Here is a 24,224-nt window from a genome sequence, read left to right as displayed (position 1 = left end):
GAGGTGTTCAAAACATGTTCTTTCTCTTTATTTTTCTTAGCAACCTTGGACCTCTTTATTGTGCTAGTCCCCCGTATCTCTCTGATTAATGCTAGGCACATCTTCATCAGATGTCAATGGTTCATGAGTGAATTCATCTGACATCCCTGAAAAGGTACTTTTACTTGGGTTGAAAGTAAATTTTTCTGTTGCGACAACACATTTAAACATTATGTCCAGTTTTTCTTCAAATTTAGGCTCAATCCCGCACTATCTATACTTTTTCGCTGCAGGTACTGCCTGTGACATAACATTTTAAAGAGAATAATTAAGCAAGTAAAATTACAAAAACCAATTTGGATAGCAAACAAATCACGGAGTAGATATAAAATTACCTCCAATTTTTCAGTGCACCATTCAGCGGGAGCATCAATTATCCGTTTAATCGGATCCCAACCCAAACCTGTAGATTCACGTTTCAACTCCTTCCATGTTTTCAATTCCTTCTTTAATTGGTCCCATTTATTTTTGAATTTAAGCTTGTCGTAATCTCTGCCAGTTAGTTCTTTGAACCTCATACCAATATTATTCCAGCCCTCCTTATTAAAGTACGTTGTAGGTCTGTTCCCCAGCTCAATTTCTTTTATACATAGATCACAAAATATATTGGTGACTTCTTTATCCCACATTGTAGAGGGACCCCCTTCAGATGTCTTACCCATTGTGGAACTATCGAATAATTGCAAGTATCACATAATAATCAAATTATCTCAATTACCCAACAATTGTGCTAACAAATGCTAAAAAAGTGCTAAGAATAAAAAAAGCACACATGTTTTTTATGTGGTTCGGTCAAAGACCTACATCCACAGTAAGGCATCGAATATGTTTTATTATCAAATTTTTAATCATACAAAGCTATATTTCTCACTGGAGAAGACTACAAATATAAAATATATGTGTAATATGAAAATTCTAATACATGTCCTTCAATTTAAATTCCAACAAAGCTAGGATTATTCGTAATCCAAAAAAAAAATTGTCAATGAGCTGGCCTGTCTCAAATTACACCGCAGGCAAATTACACCACAATTTTCATTTCTTTAGCTCAACACCATATACCCATTTGCTAAATGCATCACATCGGCGGGACATAGCCAAAATCCTACAAATTGTTACATGAGAATGCCGCATATGCCAAAAGTATAAAGTGAGTCACTTATCAAATGTTGAGCCATAGAATATGTAATAGGGCAATAAATAAAATACAAATGCAGCCCACCATAAGGATGTGAGCCAATCATGCTTATTTGCAAATCAATTTTGCTACCCAACATGAACTCCATATCCATTTTTTTGATGCAATAAGTGAACTAGAAATCCATTTTTCTACCCACTGTAAACAACAAATTCAGTCCACCATAAAGATGTGAGTCATTCATGTTCTTTTGCAAATCCATTCAGCAACCATAAGCTACAATTGCAGCCCATCGAAAAGAATTGCAACGTAAACATTAATTGAAAGGCCATGGAACAGTAATGCATTACAAACAACGTCGCAACAATGCATTACAAACGAGAAAACCCAAATACATAAAATGATTTGAACCAACAAAATCGAGACATAGAGATGCGAGAATGTTCCAAATTGTATCATTCAATACAGATACTCCTTTTCCGAATCCAAATTGTATCATTCAATAGAGATGCAACAAAATCGTATACATCCTTTTTTGAAGAGAATAAACATTAGTAAAACCAATAAATCGAAAGAGTGACTGTGAAAGTAGTTCTGCATAGAGGACTGCCAAGAATCAAAGCACTATGCTCAAGACCAAATAAGTGGTACGTTGAAGCTATCTCCGATTACTTGACATTGTGAAAGTGTTGCGTGAATTTATTATGTTAAAAGAGCAAATCTACAACAAACATGTAAGCACTCCCTTAGTAAGCCACTTTAAACTCTCAAAAACTGAAACTAACAAGATAAAAATATGACCAAAACTACTTATACGTTAACAATTGAATCATTAATATAGGTTATGGTGTGCACACCTGATATAGCACGTGTAATAAGGGTTAAGAAAGTAAAAAAATAGGAGTTCTGTGAGACAGATGCCAAATCAAGAAAAAGCCTTAAGAAAAAGGTGAAAAAGATGGTGTTACCAGAAGAGAACTGTTACTATGGTATTGAAATTTAACCAGGAATAATATAACATTGTAGAGACTTCTTGACAATGAACTGAGTGGTGATCCGAATATATGTAAAAGTATACCATCAGTGATACTTCCATTAGTTGGGTATTGCAGTTGCAAAAGTAATATTTTCAACCATAAAAACATGAACTTGTTGCAACTACTAAACAATCGCTTAATAGAAGTTATTACTTTTGCAAAACTCACAGATCCAAAGCAATAGAAGAAGAGATATGGGGAAGAACCAAAAAAAATTCACCGATCCAAACAACTCACGAATCCAGAGCATATCTCGAAAAAACTTACAGATCCAGAGCATATCTTAAAAAAAACCAACAACAAACAATCGTAGATCTTACCGGAGAGTATATGTCGAAGGGAAAAAGAACGAAATCAAGCCCTAACACCAACATAGAGTGATGCTTTCGATCGGAGAGTGAGGAGGCGAGGGGAGAGCGCGAGAGAGATCACCAAGGACAAAAGAAGGAATTTGAGCCCTAACGCCAACAACCAACGCCGAATGCAGTCGAGGCCCCGCGATCCGATTAATGAAGAAAAATGGATCTGCGGGATGCTGCGTTCAGAACGCCGCCAAACGAACGCGAGAAACAAACGCGAGGGCGGCGTTATGAAAACGCCACCGCACAAATATAAGCTGAGCTAAATAGGGCTTTAGACTCATGGGAAACTGTCAATATTTAATACTGATGCGAAAAGGTTTTAATGTCGGTTATAAATATGAAAGGTTGTCAACATCAATTATAGATTAGGAAAGACACCAATATCTGTTATAATTATGAAAAGGCGTAAAAAGGATAAAACTAATATGTAATTCCTCTAATTAAATAAGGGCAAATTAATAATAGAATAATGACTTGTAATGCCCCCATTAAATTGGGGGTAAGAATATGATTTTATCAAGGGACTTCTTTAATTATATATAAGGATCATTTCTTGAATGAGAGGATGAATCTTTTTCCCAATGAACTGTGCATCTTACACTCTATTCTATCTTTGTTTCTCTAGTTGTCCTTCCTTTCTTTTGCCCTATTCCTCAAGGCGTGTTCCAAAGAGCAAATTAGGATTCAATGTCCAAAAAGGTGGTGATGTGAGCATAAACATGCCCAAGATGAGAATTAGAGCACACAAATATAGTAAAGATAGCAACCTCTCTAGTCAAACCCCATTAAATTATGGAGGTTTTAGAAGCAGAAAAAATAAACTCCACAACTATGGTATCTACTCCAGCCACCTCAATCCCATTATTACCCTAGCCCCAATCATATACTAGGAATGTTTTGCCTAAGATTTCTTTCCAGCAGCCTGTTCCTTGACTGCTTTTCCCTCTCAAATTCTCTAGCATCTGATATCTCCCAAAGTTTCTTAGTCATACTACTGATTTTTTTTTAATTGAAGAACCCAATCAATGCAGCTTGAATAAGTATACTCTGGGACTGAAAGCTACTTGCCTTCAATCTTAGGAGCGTTGGTGACCAAATGCCTCTACATGGTTTTAACCTTATCCTCTATCACACCCAATGAGACCAATACGACACTTCACTCACCCAAATAAGATCCGATCAGAAAGTACATTTTCTAATTCCTTATTTTGTTCTCAAGGCCTAATAACTGGAATTATAACTAGCTAAAAATGTGAACATGTAGCCGAAAATGTCAGTCGACCAAGGAAATTCCACTCAATGAGAAAAAACCACATAGAACATTATGTCTGCTATTGAGTTAGGCCAAATTTGAGTGGGAAGGCCCTTGTAATGGTTGAAAATGGCCCATAACTCTATGCAAATCAGTAAACAAAGCCTGCAGAGGAACTTTTCCTAGCAGAACACCAAGTCCTTTCAAAAGCAATTCATTGCTCAGTCCTGAATATTCACTGTATGAAGTTTCATGATGAATCAAAAATATATTTGGGCTTAAGCCTAGCCATGTATTCTGTGGTTAAAGAAGAAGATTTGTTCATAGGGATCATTCCAAAGAGATTAAGAGAGAATTTAGGAGCCATTGCAGAGGAAGAAAGAGAAAGGATCAGAGAGAAAACCATAAGAGAAGGGAGCAGCGTAGCACGACTTTAACAGCTAAACCTAATTTTAGAGAATAGGGGAGGAAGTCAAATCGCCTCAGGACCTTTGCACCTCAAAAAGCATGCCAACAAAGGTCAAACTAGACATTAAATATGATTTAATGAAAAATCAATCTTTTAAAAATATATAAAAAATTACAATGGATTAATCAGAAATTAAATACTATATAAAAAATTCTTCCCTCGCTTTAGTCAAGGCATATCCTCGATGAAGCGGCCTTTTAAACTTAAGCTCTCTCCTAACATAAATCAGCCTACCCAATTGATCTAATTATGGATTCAGTTCATGTTGGATGACTCTCAAGCGACCAACAGCTCGACTCGAAGAGCAATCAACTCACCATTCAACTGAGCAATTTCCCTTTCCATTTTCTCGACACATGCAACCAGCTCCCACTTAGTTCCACCATCAGGATTCTTGACAGTCTACACAAAGTAGTCAACCATCTCATCCATCCTACATCTGGGGGACCCTGAAAACACTAGTTGTCCTCTACTTGTCTCTTATAAAGCACCCAAAAAGTCTACCATCTGTTAATAATCGACTGTTGACCATCACAGGTTGGCTCATGATTTTTTGCCATAGAATCCTCAACTTGAGTGACTTTGATACCTGATAAAGTAATAGTTATATGAGCATCATCCTTACCTGTTATAGTAGGTGTAATATCTATCACTTGTAACTTTGACTGTGACTCCACCGCCACTGGGACCAGTAGCATTGACCTGTTATTAGCATCATCAATTGTTTCGAAGCACCCTCGGCCCCGGGACCAGTAGCATTGACCAGTGGAATATGTTCCTCAACTATTGGTAGATCTTCTTTACCTTTTTTGACCCTAGGGATCTTCTCCTGCTGATGATCTCTAAGATCTTTCAATAAAGCCACTTGATTGTAAGAATCACGCTCAGGGACCTACCTCTTTCTCTTCATAGTTAATTTCTTCCTCAATCTTCCACTCACAAAAGGAGGTGGAGCACTCACTTGTTTGTGAACTATAAGGATCACATCCTTATCAAAGAGACCCTGAGCTTGTACACCAAACATGGTGTCATTTGGAGTTTACGAATAAGGAAAGTAAAGAAGATGGGGATGAGCCCTATTGAACCTATTTATAGGAGTTGTGTGCACGAAAATTTAGAGAGTAATTATTAAATTATTAAATCATTGAGATTATAAATGAAACATTCTTTCATAAAGATTTTGTCCTTATTGCAACATTACCTTCAAGGACCAAAAGAATCATGGAATTAATATGTATGCAGGAAAATTATCAGCACAAATCTCGAGACAAAATAATGATTTAGTTACCTTACGAAAAATTTCAAGGGCTCAAGGAGCCAATCGGCTGAAGATCCTCGACCAAACCAAGGAAGGTCGATTGGCTAAACGACCATCCTATTACCGAAGGACCACACAGACCAAAGACATCTATATCGATTATCTCAACTTGATCGATCTCCACTTGAGAGATGCTTGGTTTTCCAGAGCAAAGACCTATCAATAATAATAGGAAATGGTTGACCCAATTCAGTTAAGTTTACTGGTCTAACGACGAGTCAATAGGGAAACTTGAACTCATGGGAAGTTATTAATATCATTTACTGATACGTAAAACGTGTCAATGTCAGTTAAGAATATGAAAGGGTATAGTATCAGTTGTAGACCCAGAAAGTCATCAGCATCAGTTATAATTACGAAAAGTTATCAAAGAGGGTAAAATTGATATATAACGTCTCTAATTAAATAAGGGCAGATTAATAAAGAATAATGACTCGTAACACCCCATTAAAATAGGGGTAAGAATGTAATTTTATCAAGGGTCTTCTATAATTATACATAGGGACCACTTTTATGAATGAGAGGACGGATCCTTTTCATTGAAAATTGTTCATCTTGCATTTTATTCTTTCTCTATTTCTCTCTTCTTCCCTCCTTTCTTACGCTCTATTCCTCAGAGATGTGTTCGAGAGGAGAAATCAAGATTCTAACACTTGTGTATCATTAGAATGTTTGGACCTGATGCATATGCATTATTTTTTCCGTCCACCAAATATGAGCTTGAATCCTATTTCATGGATTTGTTACCTAATCCACATATATTTTATGTTGTTCTTCTTTTGAAAGTGGTGTTTGTTGAACTTTTCGAAGCCGTAAGGCACAAATTCCAGCGTCGTAGCTTTCGAGTGACCTTAGTATTGTCTCTACAGTTACAAGTAGATATAAACAAATTTGTAAAATATGTCTACAAAGAAAAAAGAAAAATAGTCACTAATTTACATTTGACTTGTGACACTTGCGCCAAGCCACCGGAAAAGACTTATTTATTTTTTTTTTGACCAGTAACAGTCCATCTCAAATGTTTATCTCATGATCTTAATTGATTAGTGGCATGCGTGAATTTCAATTGTTATTTTGCAACTGATATTATTGGTTGCAAGTTTGACCCAAAAATGTGACATTTTTAGTAGGAATAAAAGTTCCACGACATCAGTTGGCAAGGGGAAAAAAAATGCTTGCTTTTGCTTGCGACAAAATTAATTTTTAAGGGATGCCTCCTAATTTTTATGTATTTACATATCTACCTAAAATTTTGTTGTCTAAATTTATACACCCTCAAACTTTCATATCACATAAAAAATGCAGCCATTTTAACTTGCAGCCATTTTAACTTTTAAAATTAACTTTTAAAATAAAAAAAAAAACACAACCTTTCATACACAGTGATCCGGGTATGTACATAAAAATTGAAACTTTGGTGTTAGCTATGTAAATACAAAGGAAATGAGTGGTATGTATGTAAATATTCCTTAATTTTGCTATTGCAAAAGCCCATAAGTGGGCATTCCCCCTTTCTTCTCTATCTAAACGCTCAAAAACTCCATGAAGAAGTTCAGCTTTTCATAATAACACGACTTCAGCGACTAGCGTCTCCCCATAATTGCATGCCAACAAGTTGGTTTTCTCCCATTCTTTTTCTAAGCGTTGTTCTTTTAAGAGATGTCGTTCCAGTTATGCCTGTTTGAGCAACAACCAGCAAATTAGATTTTGAGTTGAGGGCATTGACAACTTTATTGCTCTTTCCTGCTTTATGACTCGCAGCAAAACTGAAGTTTTTGTAAATAAAAAATCCACCCCATCTGCAATCTCCTCGAGGATTTCTTATTCTGTAAAAATTGTAAAGCTTTATGGTCATTGAATAAAATGGGTTCTTGATGAACTAACGTGCGGTGGCGTTTTAAAAACGCACCAGACCTGTTTAGGTAAATTGTGTTTTGGGAGCTTGAGCTTTTTCAAAATGCTGAAAACAGCACACTACACCTATCTAAGTGCGGTGACAGTTTTTTGTCTGTAATTTGACTTTACAAAACAATAAAAATTTATAATAGCCACCACACCTAACTTATCGCCATATTATTTTTAATTAACTTATCAACCGATTATTAAGTAAGGTGTAGCTATCCCAAACAGACCCTAAGTAGTACTGCTATTGTTTGAGAGCTCTGGCTATCACATATAACTCATTTTCATAAGTGATCCATTTTTGTCATGCGTCGCACAATTTTTCACTGAAAATTTCTATTAGTTTCCCTTTCTGTGATAGGACTCCACTAATACCAATTGCATATGAAAGATCAGTGATCGATGACAACTTCATTCTCTAGGTTTAAAAGACTTCAACCTTTCCATAAAAAAGGTGGAGTTGCCGAAGGTAGCCAGGAGATTACTACAATTCCAGCTATCATATGTCAAGGGTTAGAGCTATGGTAGAAAACTCTTGGTAGGGAAACAAAGCAAAAAAGCTTTCCTAACCTATAGTTCCCTCTAACATCAGCTTATCCTAGATAACTCCAACATTAGCCTGAGATATTTCTAAGAAGAGGAAACAATGTTTAGTTTCTCGCAGTCGTGATGGTTGACGAAGATTCTCTTTATCCAAGCTTGTCTTTGTCTGTAGGGTGGCTGTTCTCCTCTCTTCTTCCAAGAAACTTTGAGAAATAGGAGTTCTCTCTCACTCTCATGGTGTCGAGAAAAGAAGAAGTGGTGGAGGAAATCCACCTCTTATTCCCAAAAGATGGAGTAAATTGAAGGGGTTTCTTGTTTCAATGGGTTTGCTTTGCATCCGAATAGGCCTCAGGGTGGAGAGAAGGGGTTCAGCTCTTTGCAGTTAAGGCTATGAATTCAGGTTGAAGACCATTAATTGCTCGAAAGTTGATTCAAATGTTGGCTTGAATTGAGATTAGATCAAAATAAACGAGCCGAGCTGGAAGTGAGAAAACAATAGTCAAATAGAAATAAATAACTTTTTTACTCATTTATTTTGATCTAATCTCGATTCAAGAGTTTTCCACTACCACATTTTTGTAGATTAGATTCTAAAAAATAAATTCATTTTAAATTTTTTTTTTTTTTTGAAAGTGAGAAAGCAATAGTCAAATAGAAAGATATGATGACCCTCTTCATTTTTTTTTTTTTAGGAGAGCCATCTAAAATGTTAAATATAACATTTAAATCGCCCAAACTTAAAAAATTACATTTCAACCACCCAAAACTTCTCCTTTTTCATTCAGTCACTCCATTACTCACGCATTGAAGATTTTGGGTGGCTGAAATGTAAATAATTAAGTTTAGATGTTTTAAATATTATATTTATTATTTTAGATGATTCATACTGAGCTAAATATTAAATATCACATGAAGAATTAAAATTATCACATAATACTTATAAAAATAATAGTTTTTTATCATTAAAATAATAGTTTTTTATTTATAAAAATATTTTAATTATGAATATTATATATATATATATATATATATATATTAGATTTGATACCATTTATGATATAGTAATAGAATTAAAATTAATTAAAAATTTTGAGAAACTTGTCATCTTAAATTAGTTTTCTTTATTTATTTATTTATTTTTTTTTTCATTTTATTGCAAAATTGCTTGCTTAAAGCTTAAAGATAATTGTAAGGTTCCGTCCTTTATTGTGTTGCAATTTCATTTAAACTACATAAATTTTTTTTAAGTATTTTAGCTCGTAAAGGTATTAATTAAGGAAATTAAACACTAGCTTAGTTTTTTTATGCTAAGTAAAAATAATATACATTTAGGGATACGAATGGATGAATGCTAATTTTACTTGGGAGTGATGCCAGACGCCACCTGTTTGGGATTCAAACTGTATATAAAAAAAGCTTGCACGGATCTTCATACAAGTCGACGGTAGCGGAGACCAGCAAGCTAAATACTAAATGAAAGAGCACAAGTCGATCAGGGGATGTCAACCCAATTGATGGTGGAGGGCTACCTAAAACTCACTGGCCGGCCACCTCACTGGCCATCCACTTCTAACCCACCAACCAACCACCTCACTTGTTAGCCACCACACCGGCCAATCACCTCGAACCCACCAATCAGCCACATCACCGGCTGGCCTCGAACCCATTGATCGTCCACCTCACTAGTTGGGTTTAGCTGATCGACCACAAAAGCCCATGTCAGAATCTCCAAATCTAGTTACTATGTTCCTAGTCCCTCACTTCTCCTCTAACATATGTGGCAAACCACATATAACCAAAGAAACTCCCTCTTCCTCCGACGAAGACTCACACTACCACTGTTTCCTCACACCTTGTTATCCAATCCATCTCCCTAGCTCTCAAAACCCCAAGCCGCTCCTTTTTTAGTTCTTTTGAACTCAGAGTCACCAAATTGTCAAATTATAGTCTTATGATTCCTCTTTTCAGATAGCTCTCTTTCTTAGATCTTCAAAATGATTTAAGAAAGTGGAGGGGTTGGAAAGAAAGAAAAAAGACAAAACCAAACAAACAAATTAAGTAAAAAAAGAACATGGAGAACTTATATAAGATTTTCCTTGTGCTATAAGTCAAGAGTGTACGTCCAAAACAAGATCGGATAAAAACGATTTGGAACACATATCCACAAAGAAGCCCCCTTCACAAGCAACCCATATAGCCAGAGAACCAAAAAAATATTTTGTTTTGGGGTCAAGAGCAACTTCCAAAAGAATGTGTCACTTTGACTAATTTCATCTTGGAAAATACCTAAGAAAACACTTTAAAATAGGAACCCTACTTACAACTTTTTAATAAAAAATGAATAAATATATCAAAGGAACACAGTTATCTCAACTAGGGATGTCTTGGTGCATCCAAAGCCTATACCAAGCCAAAATGTAAAGGGTGAATGCCTCACATCCTTAGATGGATGGTGGCCTATCGACAAACGGGACCTAGGAAATAACCGAGTCTTCTTAAATAGGAATATTACAATGTTTCAAATCCTATACTAAGCTGAATCACTGTATCTCGAAGAGGCAACGAACTATCAACAATCGAGACCCATGAGATGACATCAACAGAATATCAAAGGAAAGATTAGGCTCAAAAAAGTTTCTTAGTAAAAAGGAGAGGAAGTCATAATGAGGTAGAGAATGTCGGGTCGGGACTCCATCGGTCCTCACTCCACACTATTAAGATCCTAAGTCTACCTGATCATGAAGGTAGTCCATGCAGCCCAACCTGAAATCCCTTATTAGCAAACTATGTGTTGTATCATCCAAGGAATGTTAATCGCCCTAAAGTCAGAGGAAAGAAACATCTAAGTCATATGAACCTATACGTCGGGCAAGGATGCCTTTGGATGGAAGAAAAAAGAAGGTACGACTATAAAGCCAAAACCACCTCGCAAAGGACTTATACCCCATCTAGGTTTGGGAGCCTATAACACCTTAATCATTCTAAATATCCACCAAGGTAAGAATATATGCTTGGTAAATTGGATTTGAGAAGCACGATTACTTCTCCTCTGGAGATACAGAATGATGCATTTGTCAAATTAATCCCTAATGTGAAGGCCCTATTAAATATGACTTGATAGCCATACACATAGAACCATGTTAAAGCCAGCTCAAAGGCCACATAAGATAATAAATCCTCATTTTAAAGTGATGACATTTTAATCATAAATATTGATTAATCTTAAACTTTTATTATTAAAATTTTGTAAAAAAGATAATTTTAACTATGAATAGCCTATTTTTTATTCGAGGAACCTTCTAGACATACCACAAGTCAAGAAAGTGAAAATTAAATAGCTGACATGAAAGTAAACACACCAAATGAATAAAAAATAAAAGACCTGGTGTCACTTTGTTGGCAACATATCCCAGAAAAATTAAAAGCAAACTAGGCTCAGCATACAGTCTAATCATATTTCTATACAAAAATGTATATTTGGAATTAAGGTGTTGGACACAAGAAACTGCTTATGGTCCTTGTCACAAGGCTCCACAGATCAAATACCTTAGAACCTGTGGCTTTAACTTATTTATGATACAACTTCAATTGTAAGGACTCTAAATAAGAATACATGGGAAATTATAAGAAAAAATAGCTAACCTGCAAAATAAAGAGTTAACACGGGTTATTTGCAAGAAAAGAAATGAACCTTGCTCGGTGGAAGGAGAGCTAGGAAGCACCTACAGAAAATGGGTTAGCTAAATTCATTATAGTTCCTCAATATTGGACTTGGTTTTCTACAAAAAATTTGCTCATAATATACTAGTTCATGCATCTCAAACCTAATAAACACAAAAAGGCAACACACAAAAATGTCTGGCTAAGCACAAAACAGGGAACAGTTTTTAGAAAATATAAAAAATCTAACTAAACCCTACCCTATTCTAGCAAGCAAATAAAATAATGTTTTCCTAACACATACATCTAAGTGTTTACAATAGTGTGACTAAGGCTAGTGTATGTTATTAATGGGGTCACCCTCTGTGGCCCCATCCTATTGTTTCAAGTATTCTAATGATTTTATGCAAGCAAAAACTTATAATGGTTGACCTTACATATGATCTAAGCAATAGATGCATTAATTTTAAAAATAGATTTTAAAAAATGATGAGTTTAAATAGAAATATATGTGTGTATGTGTGTGTGTGTGTGTGTGTGTGTGTGTGTGTGTGTGTGTGTGTGTGTGTGTGTGTGTGTGTGTGTGTGTGTGTGTGTGTGTGTGTGTGTGTGTGTGTGTGTGTGTGTGTGTGTGTGTGTGTGTGTGTGTGTGTGTGTGTGTGTATAATAGGTTTGAAGGAAAGAAAATCCTAATTGGCATATGTTCGACATCTTGGAACCTTAGCGCAATCATAGGTGTGTTGATCAAGTGATACCCTCACAAGCAATGCTCCTTAATATCTCAATGAGAAATGCTCATTAAGGCATCACAATAAAAAATGGGTCACTCATCTAACAAAGCCAATTTGCATCAAGGTGAACCAGGTAATGCACATGTAAAATATAAAGTGACTTAGCTTACCGAGATCAATTTAACAAGGTGTGAGCGATCACAAAATATATGCTAAAAGCTACACTTGATGCAACTACTATATTAAGGTATGAGCGATCACATTGGATGCCAAAATATTGTTGAACATGAGTGTCATGCTAGGTGGACACTCATATGCAACCACTTATGTTCATTCGGCACAGTTGTACGAGTTAAACAACTACAAACAAATAAAACAAACATAGGGTTATACATAAATTCAATCACACTAGTTGAAGTGACTATATCAGTATAACTGAAGATATCTTAGCATAATTCTATGCTAAGTGGTTACGATCCATGTTAGGGAACGGAAGATGGGCCAGTTCTATGTGAGCTAGCCATCTTAGACATGCCATGCACTCATTGTGGGCATATGGTGACATATACTCAATGAGTAAAATGTTAACAATGCATGTGCAAGTGTAAAATAATTTGGGTGATCAAGTAAAGAACACCCTAGGGGAGATTATTCCTTGTCATAGTGGAAAATCATATGCTCGTGCAAATGGCAAGCACACGTTGCACTATAGAGGATAACATGCATAAATGGCATCATGTATAGGACATCCTATGAGAGATTACACCTCATCCAAGAGGCAAGCAAACATGCTCATTCATATGACAGGCATAAACAATTCATGATATGACATATACACATGTCACATGACTCCTGCACTTGTCAGATGTTGGAAAACACAAACACGATAAAAATATAATTTTCATACATGATGAATATAACAACATTGGCATTAAGCCCTAAAAAAAGCATCATGCCAAATTTATTTTCACACATTGAAAAGACGCACTAGGCCAAATTCCCTTTGATATGCTTATTTTAGAAATTACACACATCAAAAGTAAACAAAATTTTTATATGCACTCGAATCATCAAATCACATACAATGAAAAAATGTGCTTTCCATGCATATCTAGATATCAAATCTTAAGTGTAGAAAAATACGCATTATTCTTGCACCACTTTAAATAACAATCATGTGATATGTATCATACATAAAATGCATATGAAAGATAAGATGAACCAATGCAAGATGAGCCTAATTCTTCTCAATGGAAAATCAAGCTTTCAATCTAAGCTCAAATATGAAGAGGTGTACCATCGTTTTGTTGCATGAGGCGACAAAACAGTCACCTCCTTTTGCATGGCTAATTACAAATGATTTCTTGTGAAGAGAACTCTTCCTAACATAAGGAGTGAATAACAAAAGGGGTTTTCTTCACTCCTTAGTTTGTATAGCTTCACTTGTCCATTTAAGTGAATTTGTCATGACAAATGACAAGATTAGTATAATCTTGTCTTTGAAATGGGTCAGTGGGTTAGGATTTTTTGGATAAAAGGCTCAAGGATTATGAGCAGCACAAAGAATAGCATTTTTGACCTAGGGAGCTTTCTCTAAGATCAACATACAACTATTTCTCTAACACAAAACCTAGAAGGTTAACTAAGAAAAGAGAAAGTATAGGTTTTTAGGAAATTAAGCCTTTGTAATGGTTGGAGATGTGTTCTCTTTGTTTGTTCATTCTCCTTTGGCATTACGATGAAGATAAATTTCCTAAATTAGAATTGAGAGAAACCCATTTTGGCTACTATCCCCTCCATGTGTCATGGAGACCTAATAAGTGTCATGGATGGGACATGCTATTGGTTTTGCATTAGGAAAGTGGCTAAGCCCCTTTACATCCACTTTTTCCACTATCTCAAATGCAATAATTGGCCACTTAAGTGGCTTGATTCAAGCATGTGGACCCATCAATATTAGAGTAGAAATCATCAGACTCACGACACGGGTGCTACAACATTGGTCGGGCTTAAAGCTATAGTGCCTATCTTCTAGCGCAGGGGCACTAAGCTCTCGTGGGTGGGTGTGCCATGACACTGATCCGCCAGATTTTGGGCTTGAGTTTTTTGAGTTCTCTAATTTTTAGCATGGGAGAAGCACTATTCTAGCACAGGTGCTCCATACCAGGGGAAGCACAAGTATGCCCACTCCCTGACATGAGCGTACTAGGCATAAGCCTAGTCCATGTGCTCTAAAGCCAAAGAATGGGTACACTCTAACAGACCTCAACTCTTTATGCCTTAACCAGGCATCGAGGAGACTAAATGGATGTCATCATGCTATGGGACACTACACATAAGTAGAATATGATCCTACAGGGCTTGCATGAATGTCCCAAAAGTGTGAACAAAAATTGACGCCAACAAAGGACCCTCAACAAGTTTTTTGTGCCAATAAGGCATAGTGCACATGTTGGAAGAAAACTTATATCTTCTTTGATAAATGACGAAGCTTTACTAAGAAAATATTTAAGAATCAACCATACATGCTAGGTAATCTAGAGAGTTATGTTCAAAGAATTGTCTAGTTGGTTGAGGTAGAATAACCATATGATACCCCATTTTGCCAAGTTACCCACAAAAACTTACCACAGGGCAAGCTTGTCGTACAATGTAAGTGCACGTGCCAAGTAGTAAAGTAGTAAATGAATGTCGCGTATTGATCCGACTGGAAGAGTGTAATAGTTGTTTCTAAAGAAAAATCTTTATTTTACTAATTTAGCTAAGTGTGATCACAAAGCGAGTTTTAAATCCTAAGTTTCTAGTAAAATAGAGCAAGGGAAAACAATAGAAACAGAAATAGTGGAAAGATTTTGTGACTCTTTCAAGATTTATGACGATCGCGCCTTTATGATTTAGGGACTATGGCGATTGTGATTTGTCTACATGTTTTTCTATGTGATTGTTATCAATCAGGGATATAGTACACCTTATGTGTATGCCTAAGTCAAAAGAAACCTAGAATCCATTAAGTTGAAGCTTCCACAATCCCTATGATTATGTGTGACTTTTTTGATCCACTGGAATGATTACAGAATTCCACTATATTATGTATATCCTCTCAAAATTTTGTGGTTAACCCTTCGTTTCCACTACACAATGATTAGAGATTGTAGATTCATGAAATATTTTAACATCCTAATTAGCCAAACTATGAGTAAATTATCTTTGGAGGTTAACCAATAATAAGGCCATGAAAGCTCAAAGAAAATGCTAGACAGAAAAACAATACGAAAAACTATGATAAAAATCTTCTACCCCTTACATCACAAAGAAATGAAAAAGAATTTAACCATACATCACAAAGAAAACTATTCCAAGAAAAATAATACAAGAATACATTGTAATCAACAAATACATGAAAATCTTACAATAATTTGTTTCTCTTTAAGGACAACAACTCTCCCTCTCATACAAAGCTCTCACAACTCTTAAAGAAAATGAAAAAGGCCCCTTTTAAGTTTCTACCAAATGCAAAAGAGAATCCTCAAGAGAACACTCCAATTCTCTCCACAAATCCACCTTAGGCAGCCTCCAAGTTTTCTCTCCACAAACTGCCCGTGCATCAAGTTTTTGGGGTCGTTGTCGGGGAGTAACGATAAATTACTTTATAATTTAGAACATTTTATTTAAACTGAAAAAATATTTTTAGTTTAATTAAATACTTTTATATTTTAGTGTGTTTGTTTATTTTCATTGCTTATTGTATTTGTGAATGCGTAGTTTAAGATCGGTAGGTTTAATATCTTACGATTCAGAGTTAGAAAGAAAAATTAGAAAAATTTGAAAATAACAAAAAGAGATAGACAATTTGAACAAAATGATTTGCAACTTAAATAATTATGGAAATGAAAATGAACATCATCAGAAACCTTTAAGAGATTACTGTAATCCTACAACATATGAAGTTCATTTGAGTATATAAAACTCTGTTGTAGCTGTCAATTCCTTTGAGCTTAAACCTGTTATTATCCAAATCGTACAAAATAATCAATTTGGGGGAACACGAACTAAATATCCTAACATACACCTTGCTAGTTTTCTAGAATTATGTGCTACATTTAAATATGATGGAGTGTCAAATGATGTCGTCAGACTTAGACTTTTCCTTTTTCACTAAGGAATAAAGCTAAGACGTGGTTAAAATTGTTAGCACTAGAATCTATCAGAACTTATGGAGACTTATAACAAAAATATTTATCTAAATATTTCCCACCATCGAAAACTATTAAGCTTAGAAATGATATGACATCTTTTTGTCAGCTTGAAGGAGAATCAATTTATGAAGCTTGGGAAAGATTTAAAGATCTCCTTAGGAAGTGTCCACACTATGGGTTGCCAGATTGGTTAATGATTCAAACTTTTTATAATGGATTGGTTGTATCTCTTAGATCAATAATTGATGTTGCTGCTGATGGATCATTAATGTCAAAACCATTTTATGAAGCATATACTTTAATTGAAGAGATGTTTACTAATAATTTTCAATGGCCCTCTGAAAGGGTAAAACCAAGATGAGTAGCTTGTATTCATGATTCTGATGCAATATCAATGTTTGCTGCTCAAATTGCTGCAATATCAAAGAAGATAGATCAATACAGAATGAATTATTCTCAGACACCTCATGTGCTTGAGTGAAATTCATTAGGACAAATGATAGAATATCAATCTTTGTATGAGACTTTAAATGCCATAAACAACTGATTTAATAATCCTTATTCCAATTATTATAATCCTGGTTGAAAAAATCATCCAAATTTCAGTTGGAGTAACAATAACTCTAATGTTGTAAATCTGCATTGGGGGAACAATGCTGCAACCCCATTAGGAAACTCCAATAATAAAGGGAATTCAAACTACGAACCTTATTACCCTCAATGTTTCAATAGTAATTTGTAGAGAAAGAAGAATAAATTGTCAATGAAAGAATTAATATTGCAAATGAGAAGTTAATTACAAAGTCAAGGAGCTGCAACTAGAAATATAAAAAATCAATTAGGATGTATTACTACTGCACTTAGCAATATACCTCCAGGAACGTTGCCTAATTATGTTGAAATTAATCTTAAAGATCAGAACAAAGAGTAAATTAAGGTTATTCAACTGAGAATTGGAAATAAAAGTTCAAAAAGGAGTTGAAGTTGAAAAGGAAGGGGTGAAAAATGAAAAATCTAATGAATATTTTCATTTTGAGTCAGAATGTCCTATCAAACCAATGAAAATTACTGTAGAAAGACCACCACCTCCATTTCCTCAAAGATTGAAGTAGAAAAACAAAGATAACCAATTTATAAAAATTTTGGAAATATTAATGAAATTGAAAATAAACATTCCACTTGTTGAAGCCCTGGAATAAATGTCAAGCTATGTGAAGTTTATGAAGGATATACTTAATAAAAAAAGGAAGTTTACAGATAATGAGGCTGTTTCACCTAGTGAAGAGTGTAGCGTTGTAATTCAGAAAAAAAAACTTCCTAAAAAACTTAAAGATCCTAGTAGTTTTACTACTCCTTGTGCCATTGGCAAAATATTTTTTTGGAAAAGCTTTATGTGATTTGGGAGTCAGTAATAACTCTATGCCTCTATCAATTTTCAGAAGGTTGAGTTTAGGAGAAATTTTACCTATTACTGTAACTCTTCAATTAGTTGATTGTTTGATTACCTATCATAAAGGAGTTATAGAAGATGTTTTGGTAAATGTTGATAAATTTATCTTTCCTGTAGTTTTTATTGTGTTAGATATTGAGGAAGATAAAGAAACTCCTATGATTTTAGTAAGACCATTTCTTGTCACAGGAAGAGCTTTGACAGATGTGCATAAAGGATAATTAACGATGAGAGTTAGCAATTAAGAGGTCACTGCTGACCTCACTTTTGGTTTATGTTTAGTTTTCCCTCTTTAGTAGCCTAAGGTCTAGCCATAGGACTTTCCTGTTGACTATTCCTAGAAAACTAGAAAAGGGATCCTCACTTTTAGAAACTCTAAACTCTTCTATGCCCAACTTGAAGTTCCATATACTGGTCCTAACCTCTAGCACTTAGTAGTTGGGGCCACTATAGAGGAAGCTCAAGGAGAGTCCCCATAGAACTACTTGGCCAAAAGGTTGACCTTGGTCGGAGCTAGTTCACTCACTCACACTCACTATCACTAATATTCACTTTCAACCCTAAACCCAAAATTGTCATGTAGATGGTCCCCTAGACCCACTGGCCCTAGGCTAGGGTTTAGCTAAGACCAGTACATAGAGGACCCAAATGGGGATTTCATTGGTTCATAGCTCATATAAGGTGGTTGTCACCCCAATTCTACCAAAATATCCAACTTGGCCTTCTGCCCCCAAATCTACCAAAAGTACCTAAATGCCCTTGAAACCCTAAATTTGACCAAAATTCCCAATTCATCCAAACTACCCAAACTTACTCAAAAATCATTTCAAAGCATTTAAAACTACCTTAATTGCCTAAAACATCCCAAAAATTCCAAAATTACCGAAATACACTCAAATTTACCAAAATACCCCCAATTAAACCCTAAAATTTGACCCTATGATTTAATCTCACATAATTGAACCATATGATCCACTCATTTGCCCCAATTTGAATCCTAAATTCTTTCTAAAAATCCTACACATCAAATTGAACCTTCAATTCGCCTTGGTCAAACCTCAATTTCACTCAATTTCAACCCCAATTCAAAATCCCAAAATTTGCTCAAAATCCCAAAATTTGCCCAACCCCAATTCAAAATCCCAAAATTTGCCCAAAATTGACTGTCTCAAAATTCCATCAAATTGAATGCCCTAACCTCAAAATTGACACACAATTATTGTTGAAAACTCTTTATGACATTCCTCTAGACCATTTTGAACCATCAATTTAAACCTAACCTAACCTTAGCCTAACCTAAACCCAACCCAACACCCCAAATTGACCAAATGCACAAAATCCTCCAAATTGAACCTCCAAACCAATTCAAAATCACTCCAAATATTTGCTAAATTCCTTATGACAATTACCCACATAAAATTGCTCAATTAATTGAGCTCAATAGCATGGATAGCTTAATCCAAAACCCACATCAAGCCACATGACCCAAATAAATGCTTTCACCTAAATTGACCTAATCAAACCAAACTGCAACCAATGACCCCCCACAGCCACTAAGCTCCTCCTTTGAACCAGGTTGAACCATCTTAAATCCACTAAAGTGAGTTATGGCCCAATGGTTTCTTAAATTAATGGATTTCATCCCATTTTTTGACCTTAACCAGAAAGTCTCCTCCATCATAACAAACCATTGAGGGTTAATCATAATTAACCCTCTCCCTAGCTCACCTGACCACCTCCCCTACTTTGGCCAGCCATCATACTCACTAGAAAATGCTAAAGTCGTGAGACAACACCCCTAAATCAAACCCAATTTTAGCTCTATAGGCCAACTCACCTTAACTGCTCTTTGGAGCTCCTCGGCCCTCCACCTAAGCAACTATTTGCACCCATCAACTGGCCCTGAGCTCCAACCTAAGCCATTCTATTTAAACCATCTTCTCCATGGCCAAAGGAGAGGTGTTTCAAATCCTTAGGGAAACTCAGTCAAAATCTAACCAGAGACTTTCCAAGCATTCCTCAGCTTAAGCCAACCATTTTCCCCCTCTGATTCCCCTCTTCAAGAAAGGGATTGCTCATGAGAGCCCAATTTTGAGCTCAAACTTTCATCTCAGATTAGGACATCTCTCCACAGTCCACCAAACTCAAATTAATTGTGCACACACCATCCCTAGAGCAAGAGGAGTTGATTCCCCATCAAAGCCCCCTCTGAAACAACCTCTAGGATGGCCCTAGACCAACACCTGAAATCCACCTTAGTCGAAATCATACCTAGATAATTCACCAGGGCACAAGACTTCATATGGAGGTTCGTTGGACTCAATCAAAGCTACCACAACCATCTGATTGAGGCCTCCCCCCTCAGACAAAGGTATTGAGCTCTAACCTTAAACTGAGCTGATTTTAATTCTCCATGAGTAATGGCTTGATTTCATACTTGATTAACCATATAGATGTGTTCGTCTTAGTAGATGAAGGTTTAGAAACAAACCCCATGTGATTTGGTTGAGTCTAGGTAAAGATCTTAAGGTTTTAGTGTGGACGATTTATGGGTTAGGTCACTTGGGGACAATGAACTGTTGTCGTCCAATCTCGCTTGTATCCAATGGATTGAGGAGATCAAGCAAGACAGACTCTTGGTGCATGAACCGCGGACAGCCTGGCATGCCTAAGTGGAAATCAAAATGAATGGGAGTGTGTTGCGTCGTCTTTGGGAGCTGCCTATGATCCGGTCAGCGCCGCGTGGATAAGTAGATAAATAGGGGTTTTATGAATTAAATTAAATGTCAGATCTTTAAAAAGTCATATTTTTTCATAGAAAAATTATAAAAATAAAAGAACAATACAAGTTTGCTTAGTGAACAGTGGGAAAATAGTGTGGACAAAAAATAAAAATTATTTGTCAAGTATATGATTTTTAATTAATTAAATACCCTCTATGGTATTTCAATTCTCCATGACTAAATATGACTCACCATGAATTGAAATTTCTAAGGTTTATTCCTCATCACGGAAGGGATGTTCTCTGATTTTTTCCAAGGTCAGAAGGCATCTATATGCTTCTAGCCCTAATTTTCAAGCTAGGGTGGCCATTTTGGCTTATTTTAATTATATAAATCAAAATATCATTTGGAAAATTATGAGGATAAATTTAGTAGGTTTCCTACGGATAGAGAATTCTAGGAAAAATATTATGAAGTTCTGGATTATTTTTAACATTTCTACATTTAATCAAATGTATACACCTTATGTTAATTTATGTAAATTATATACTTTTCAAAAATTGACAAAATCAATTCCACATTGTGCATAAAAATCATATTTACTTGCTGTAAAAATTTAAAAGTTATTTGGCTTAGTTTAGGCACTAAAACTGATTTTTAAAGAATTTTTTTATTTTTGTACAAAAATAATTATAATAAATTAAATAAGTTTAGAAAAATCATAAAAGATAGTTTTCTAAGTTCCTTCTAATTAGGGGCATTTAATAAAAATAAAATCTATTGTCGTTAAAATATGTCATTTTTAAAGTGTATTTTGAATTAAAAATAATTAAAATATCAAAATTTTTAAAAATATAAAAAATAGTTTAAAATAAATATATAAAAAAATGGTTCAAAATGAGTGGGAATGTCCCTTGATCACTTAGAATTCATTAGGATATTTTTCCTAATTTTTTCTAAATTTAAAATAAATTTTAAAAGCTTAAAAGTGAATTTTCCTTATTTTCTCATTAAAATAATTATAATAAATAAATTAAAAATCATAAAAATATAAAATTTGATTCTGTGAGTTAAGTCTAATAAAAATATAAAAATAATTTTGGTAGTTAAAATATTATTTTCAATTTAATTAAATCATTGAAATTGATCCAAAATTAAATAATAATAATAATTTAATTCAAAAAATCATGAAATTTTGCCTGAGTGTTTCTCTGATCTAAGGAAACCTCTAATAATTTTCTCATAAATAAAAACTTTATTTTGGATATTTGAATAAATCAATTTTGAAAACTCTATTTCGTGAATTTAATTAATTATTTAAATTAAATTAAATTAGAAAAAACACAAAACAAAAAAACCACATTATTCTCCTTTGATGTTTCAATTAACTCATGGATATGCCACTCTGAATGCTCAAGTCATTTGAGTTGTGTTTAATGAGTTATGAGGTAAAGTACCCCAAGGGCAAAATAGTCATTTTAGATTTTGGTTCTGAATCAAAATTTAGGATTAACCAAAAGAAAATTGGAAATTTTGATCTTAATGAACATGTTTTGATGATTGAAATACAATGAGATTGAAAGGTAGAAACTCACTCACCACCTTTGCACAACATCAACAAAATCATAATTCTCCTAATCTTCATGACTTGGAAGTCAATTAAGATCAAATGATTCTTAAGCACCGGCTTAAGCTAGAAAGATGATAGTTTACTTTTCTTAAGCCCAAAGTTGAGGATGATGTGTTCATTTAATAAGAATACATATCACTTAAATCAAAATTTTGATAATTACCATTCCACCTATCATAATTGTTAAGGGCTTAGTAGTGATATAGACTCGATATGTATACTCAATTGATTGGATTTAGAAGATAACATGATTGAAAATTAACATCTTTAAACCCTACAAGCCTGACCTTAATTGCAAGCACCACAATCTTAAATGACTTACTTGCCTTAGGGGCACCCACTCACATAACTTTTAAATGAAACATCAATTGATTAATTGAGTATCCTATCCTCGAGATAATTAAATTGTCAAGTTTCAGCAACACTGAGCAACAGGGTAGTCACACTTCAACCTCGGATGATTAATGGAACAATATGATAAGTTCAAAATGAACTCGGAATATTTCAAGAGATCTTCAAAGTGGTCCAGGGTCATGACTCAAGCATCTTGAAATTTATTTGACATTCTGAACGGCAAATTAGACTTGTCATATTTTTGTTCTAAAACCATCCACTAGGATCTTCTGAGATTCAATAAAGTCATAACTTGGGGTTTGGTAGCTAAACCTTCATCTACTCATGTAATTTAAATTCCCTACAAAATTATATACATGCCTTGCAAGTACTAACCTTTCAAGTGGATGAACGAGAAGAATCGACAGGTATGCTTTTAAATTATTGCATGTACCTTTCTGTACTTCTTGCCTTGAGCTTGCATGTTAAGCAACGATGTCACTCTGCATGAAAACCAAAACTACTAGGATAGCCGTAAAACCAAAACCAAAACTAAAAATTAGTTAAGATAAAATTTACTGCCACAACATTCAAAATATAAGAAAACTCAAAATTTTATCACAAACATCACAAAACAAAAATTGCCACTGAATTAAAACCTTTTGATCAAGAATCCCTCAAAGGAGGTAAGCTACGGTTGCTAATGAGATTTCCCACAGTTTAAATGAAAGTATGAAACTCATTAAGTTGAGTTTAGTAAATTCATTTGGATTAAGTGAATCCGAAATAAAATAGTTGTACCGAAACGAGGGAACCGAAGGATCCTAACCGGTGTCGCTCTAATCAACTTTAATATGCCCCATAATATTTAAATAACCATGACCCTTACGGACATTTGATTTGACATCATAATTTAACACATTAAAAAACTTAAACTTGCTATGACGAGGAGCTTGGAGCTAGCATTGTGGGCAGCACAACCATCTTCAACAGTAGAATATGTCTACAACAGATAAACCATTCTTTATTTAAAATTAAACAACTAAGACAAGGAATTTGAGGTGGTTTGCCTATGCAATATAAATCCTCAACTTTTTTTAGGCCTTTGCATAGCTCTGCTATACAATTTAAGCTCTAACTCATCTTAGGATTTTGAGGTTATCATTTTTCACGACCTAAATCCTCATATCTTTCAGGCTATTTGTGTGATTGTTTAACGCAAGTGTAAGCTGTAAGCCCTAATTAATAAAATTTGAATAAAATTGACAGGATGAAATATTTAATTATTTCTCTCTAAAACTGAAGCCAAACCATAGGGTATCTTGGGAAGTCACTGAGGTTCTTCTCTGGGTCCATGACATCCCAAAGTTCTTCCTCCTTTAGATTCTACAATAAATGTTCCAAAGTTGAGTCATTCCCCTTTCACACCTCATTATCCGAT

The 24,224-nt window shown here is 34.8% G+C and overlaps 1 protein-coding gene across 1 annotated transcript in view; it reads right to left on the bottom strand.

Moving 5' to 3' along the window:
• LOC110027620 overlaps positions 1 to 701 on the bottom strand; it is a 2,400-nt gene extending 1,699 nt beyond the window's left edge. The window contains exon 1 of the mRNA XM_020729121.1: positions 375 to 701. Coding sequence (XP_020584780.1) covers positions 375 to 701 — 327 coding nt within the window. The remainder of the gene's footprint in view (positions 1 to 374) is intronic.
• Positions 702 to 24,224: the final 23,523 nt, after the last annotated feature.

This window comes from Phalaenopsis equestris, unplaced genomic scaffold, assembly GCF_001263595.1.
Source record: "Phalaenopsis equestris unplaced genomic scaffold, ASM126359v1 Scaffold000430, whole genome shotgun sequence".
In the NCBI taxonomy this organism is placed as follows: Eukaryota; Viridiplantae; Streptophyta; class Magnoliopsida; order Asparagales; family Orchidaceae; genus Phalaenopsis; species Phalaenopsis equestris.
Note: the sequence above shows the minus strand (reverse complement) of the source record. Positions and strands in the feature narration are given on the sequence as shown.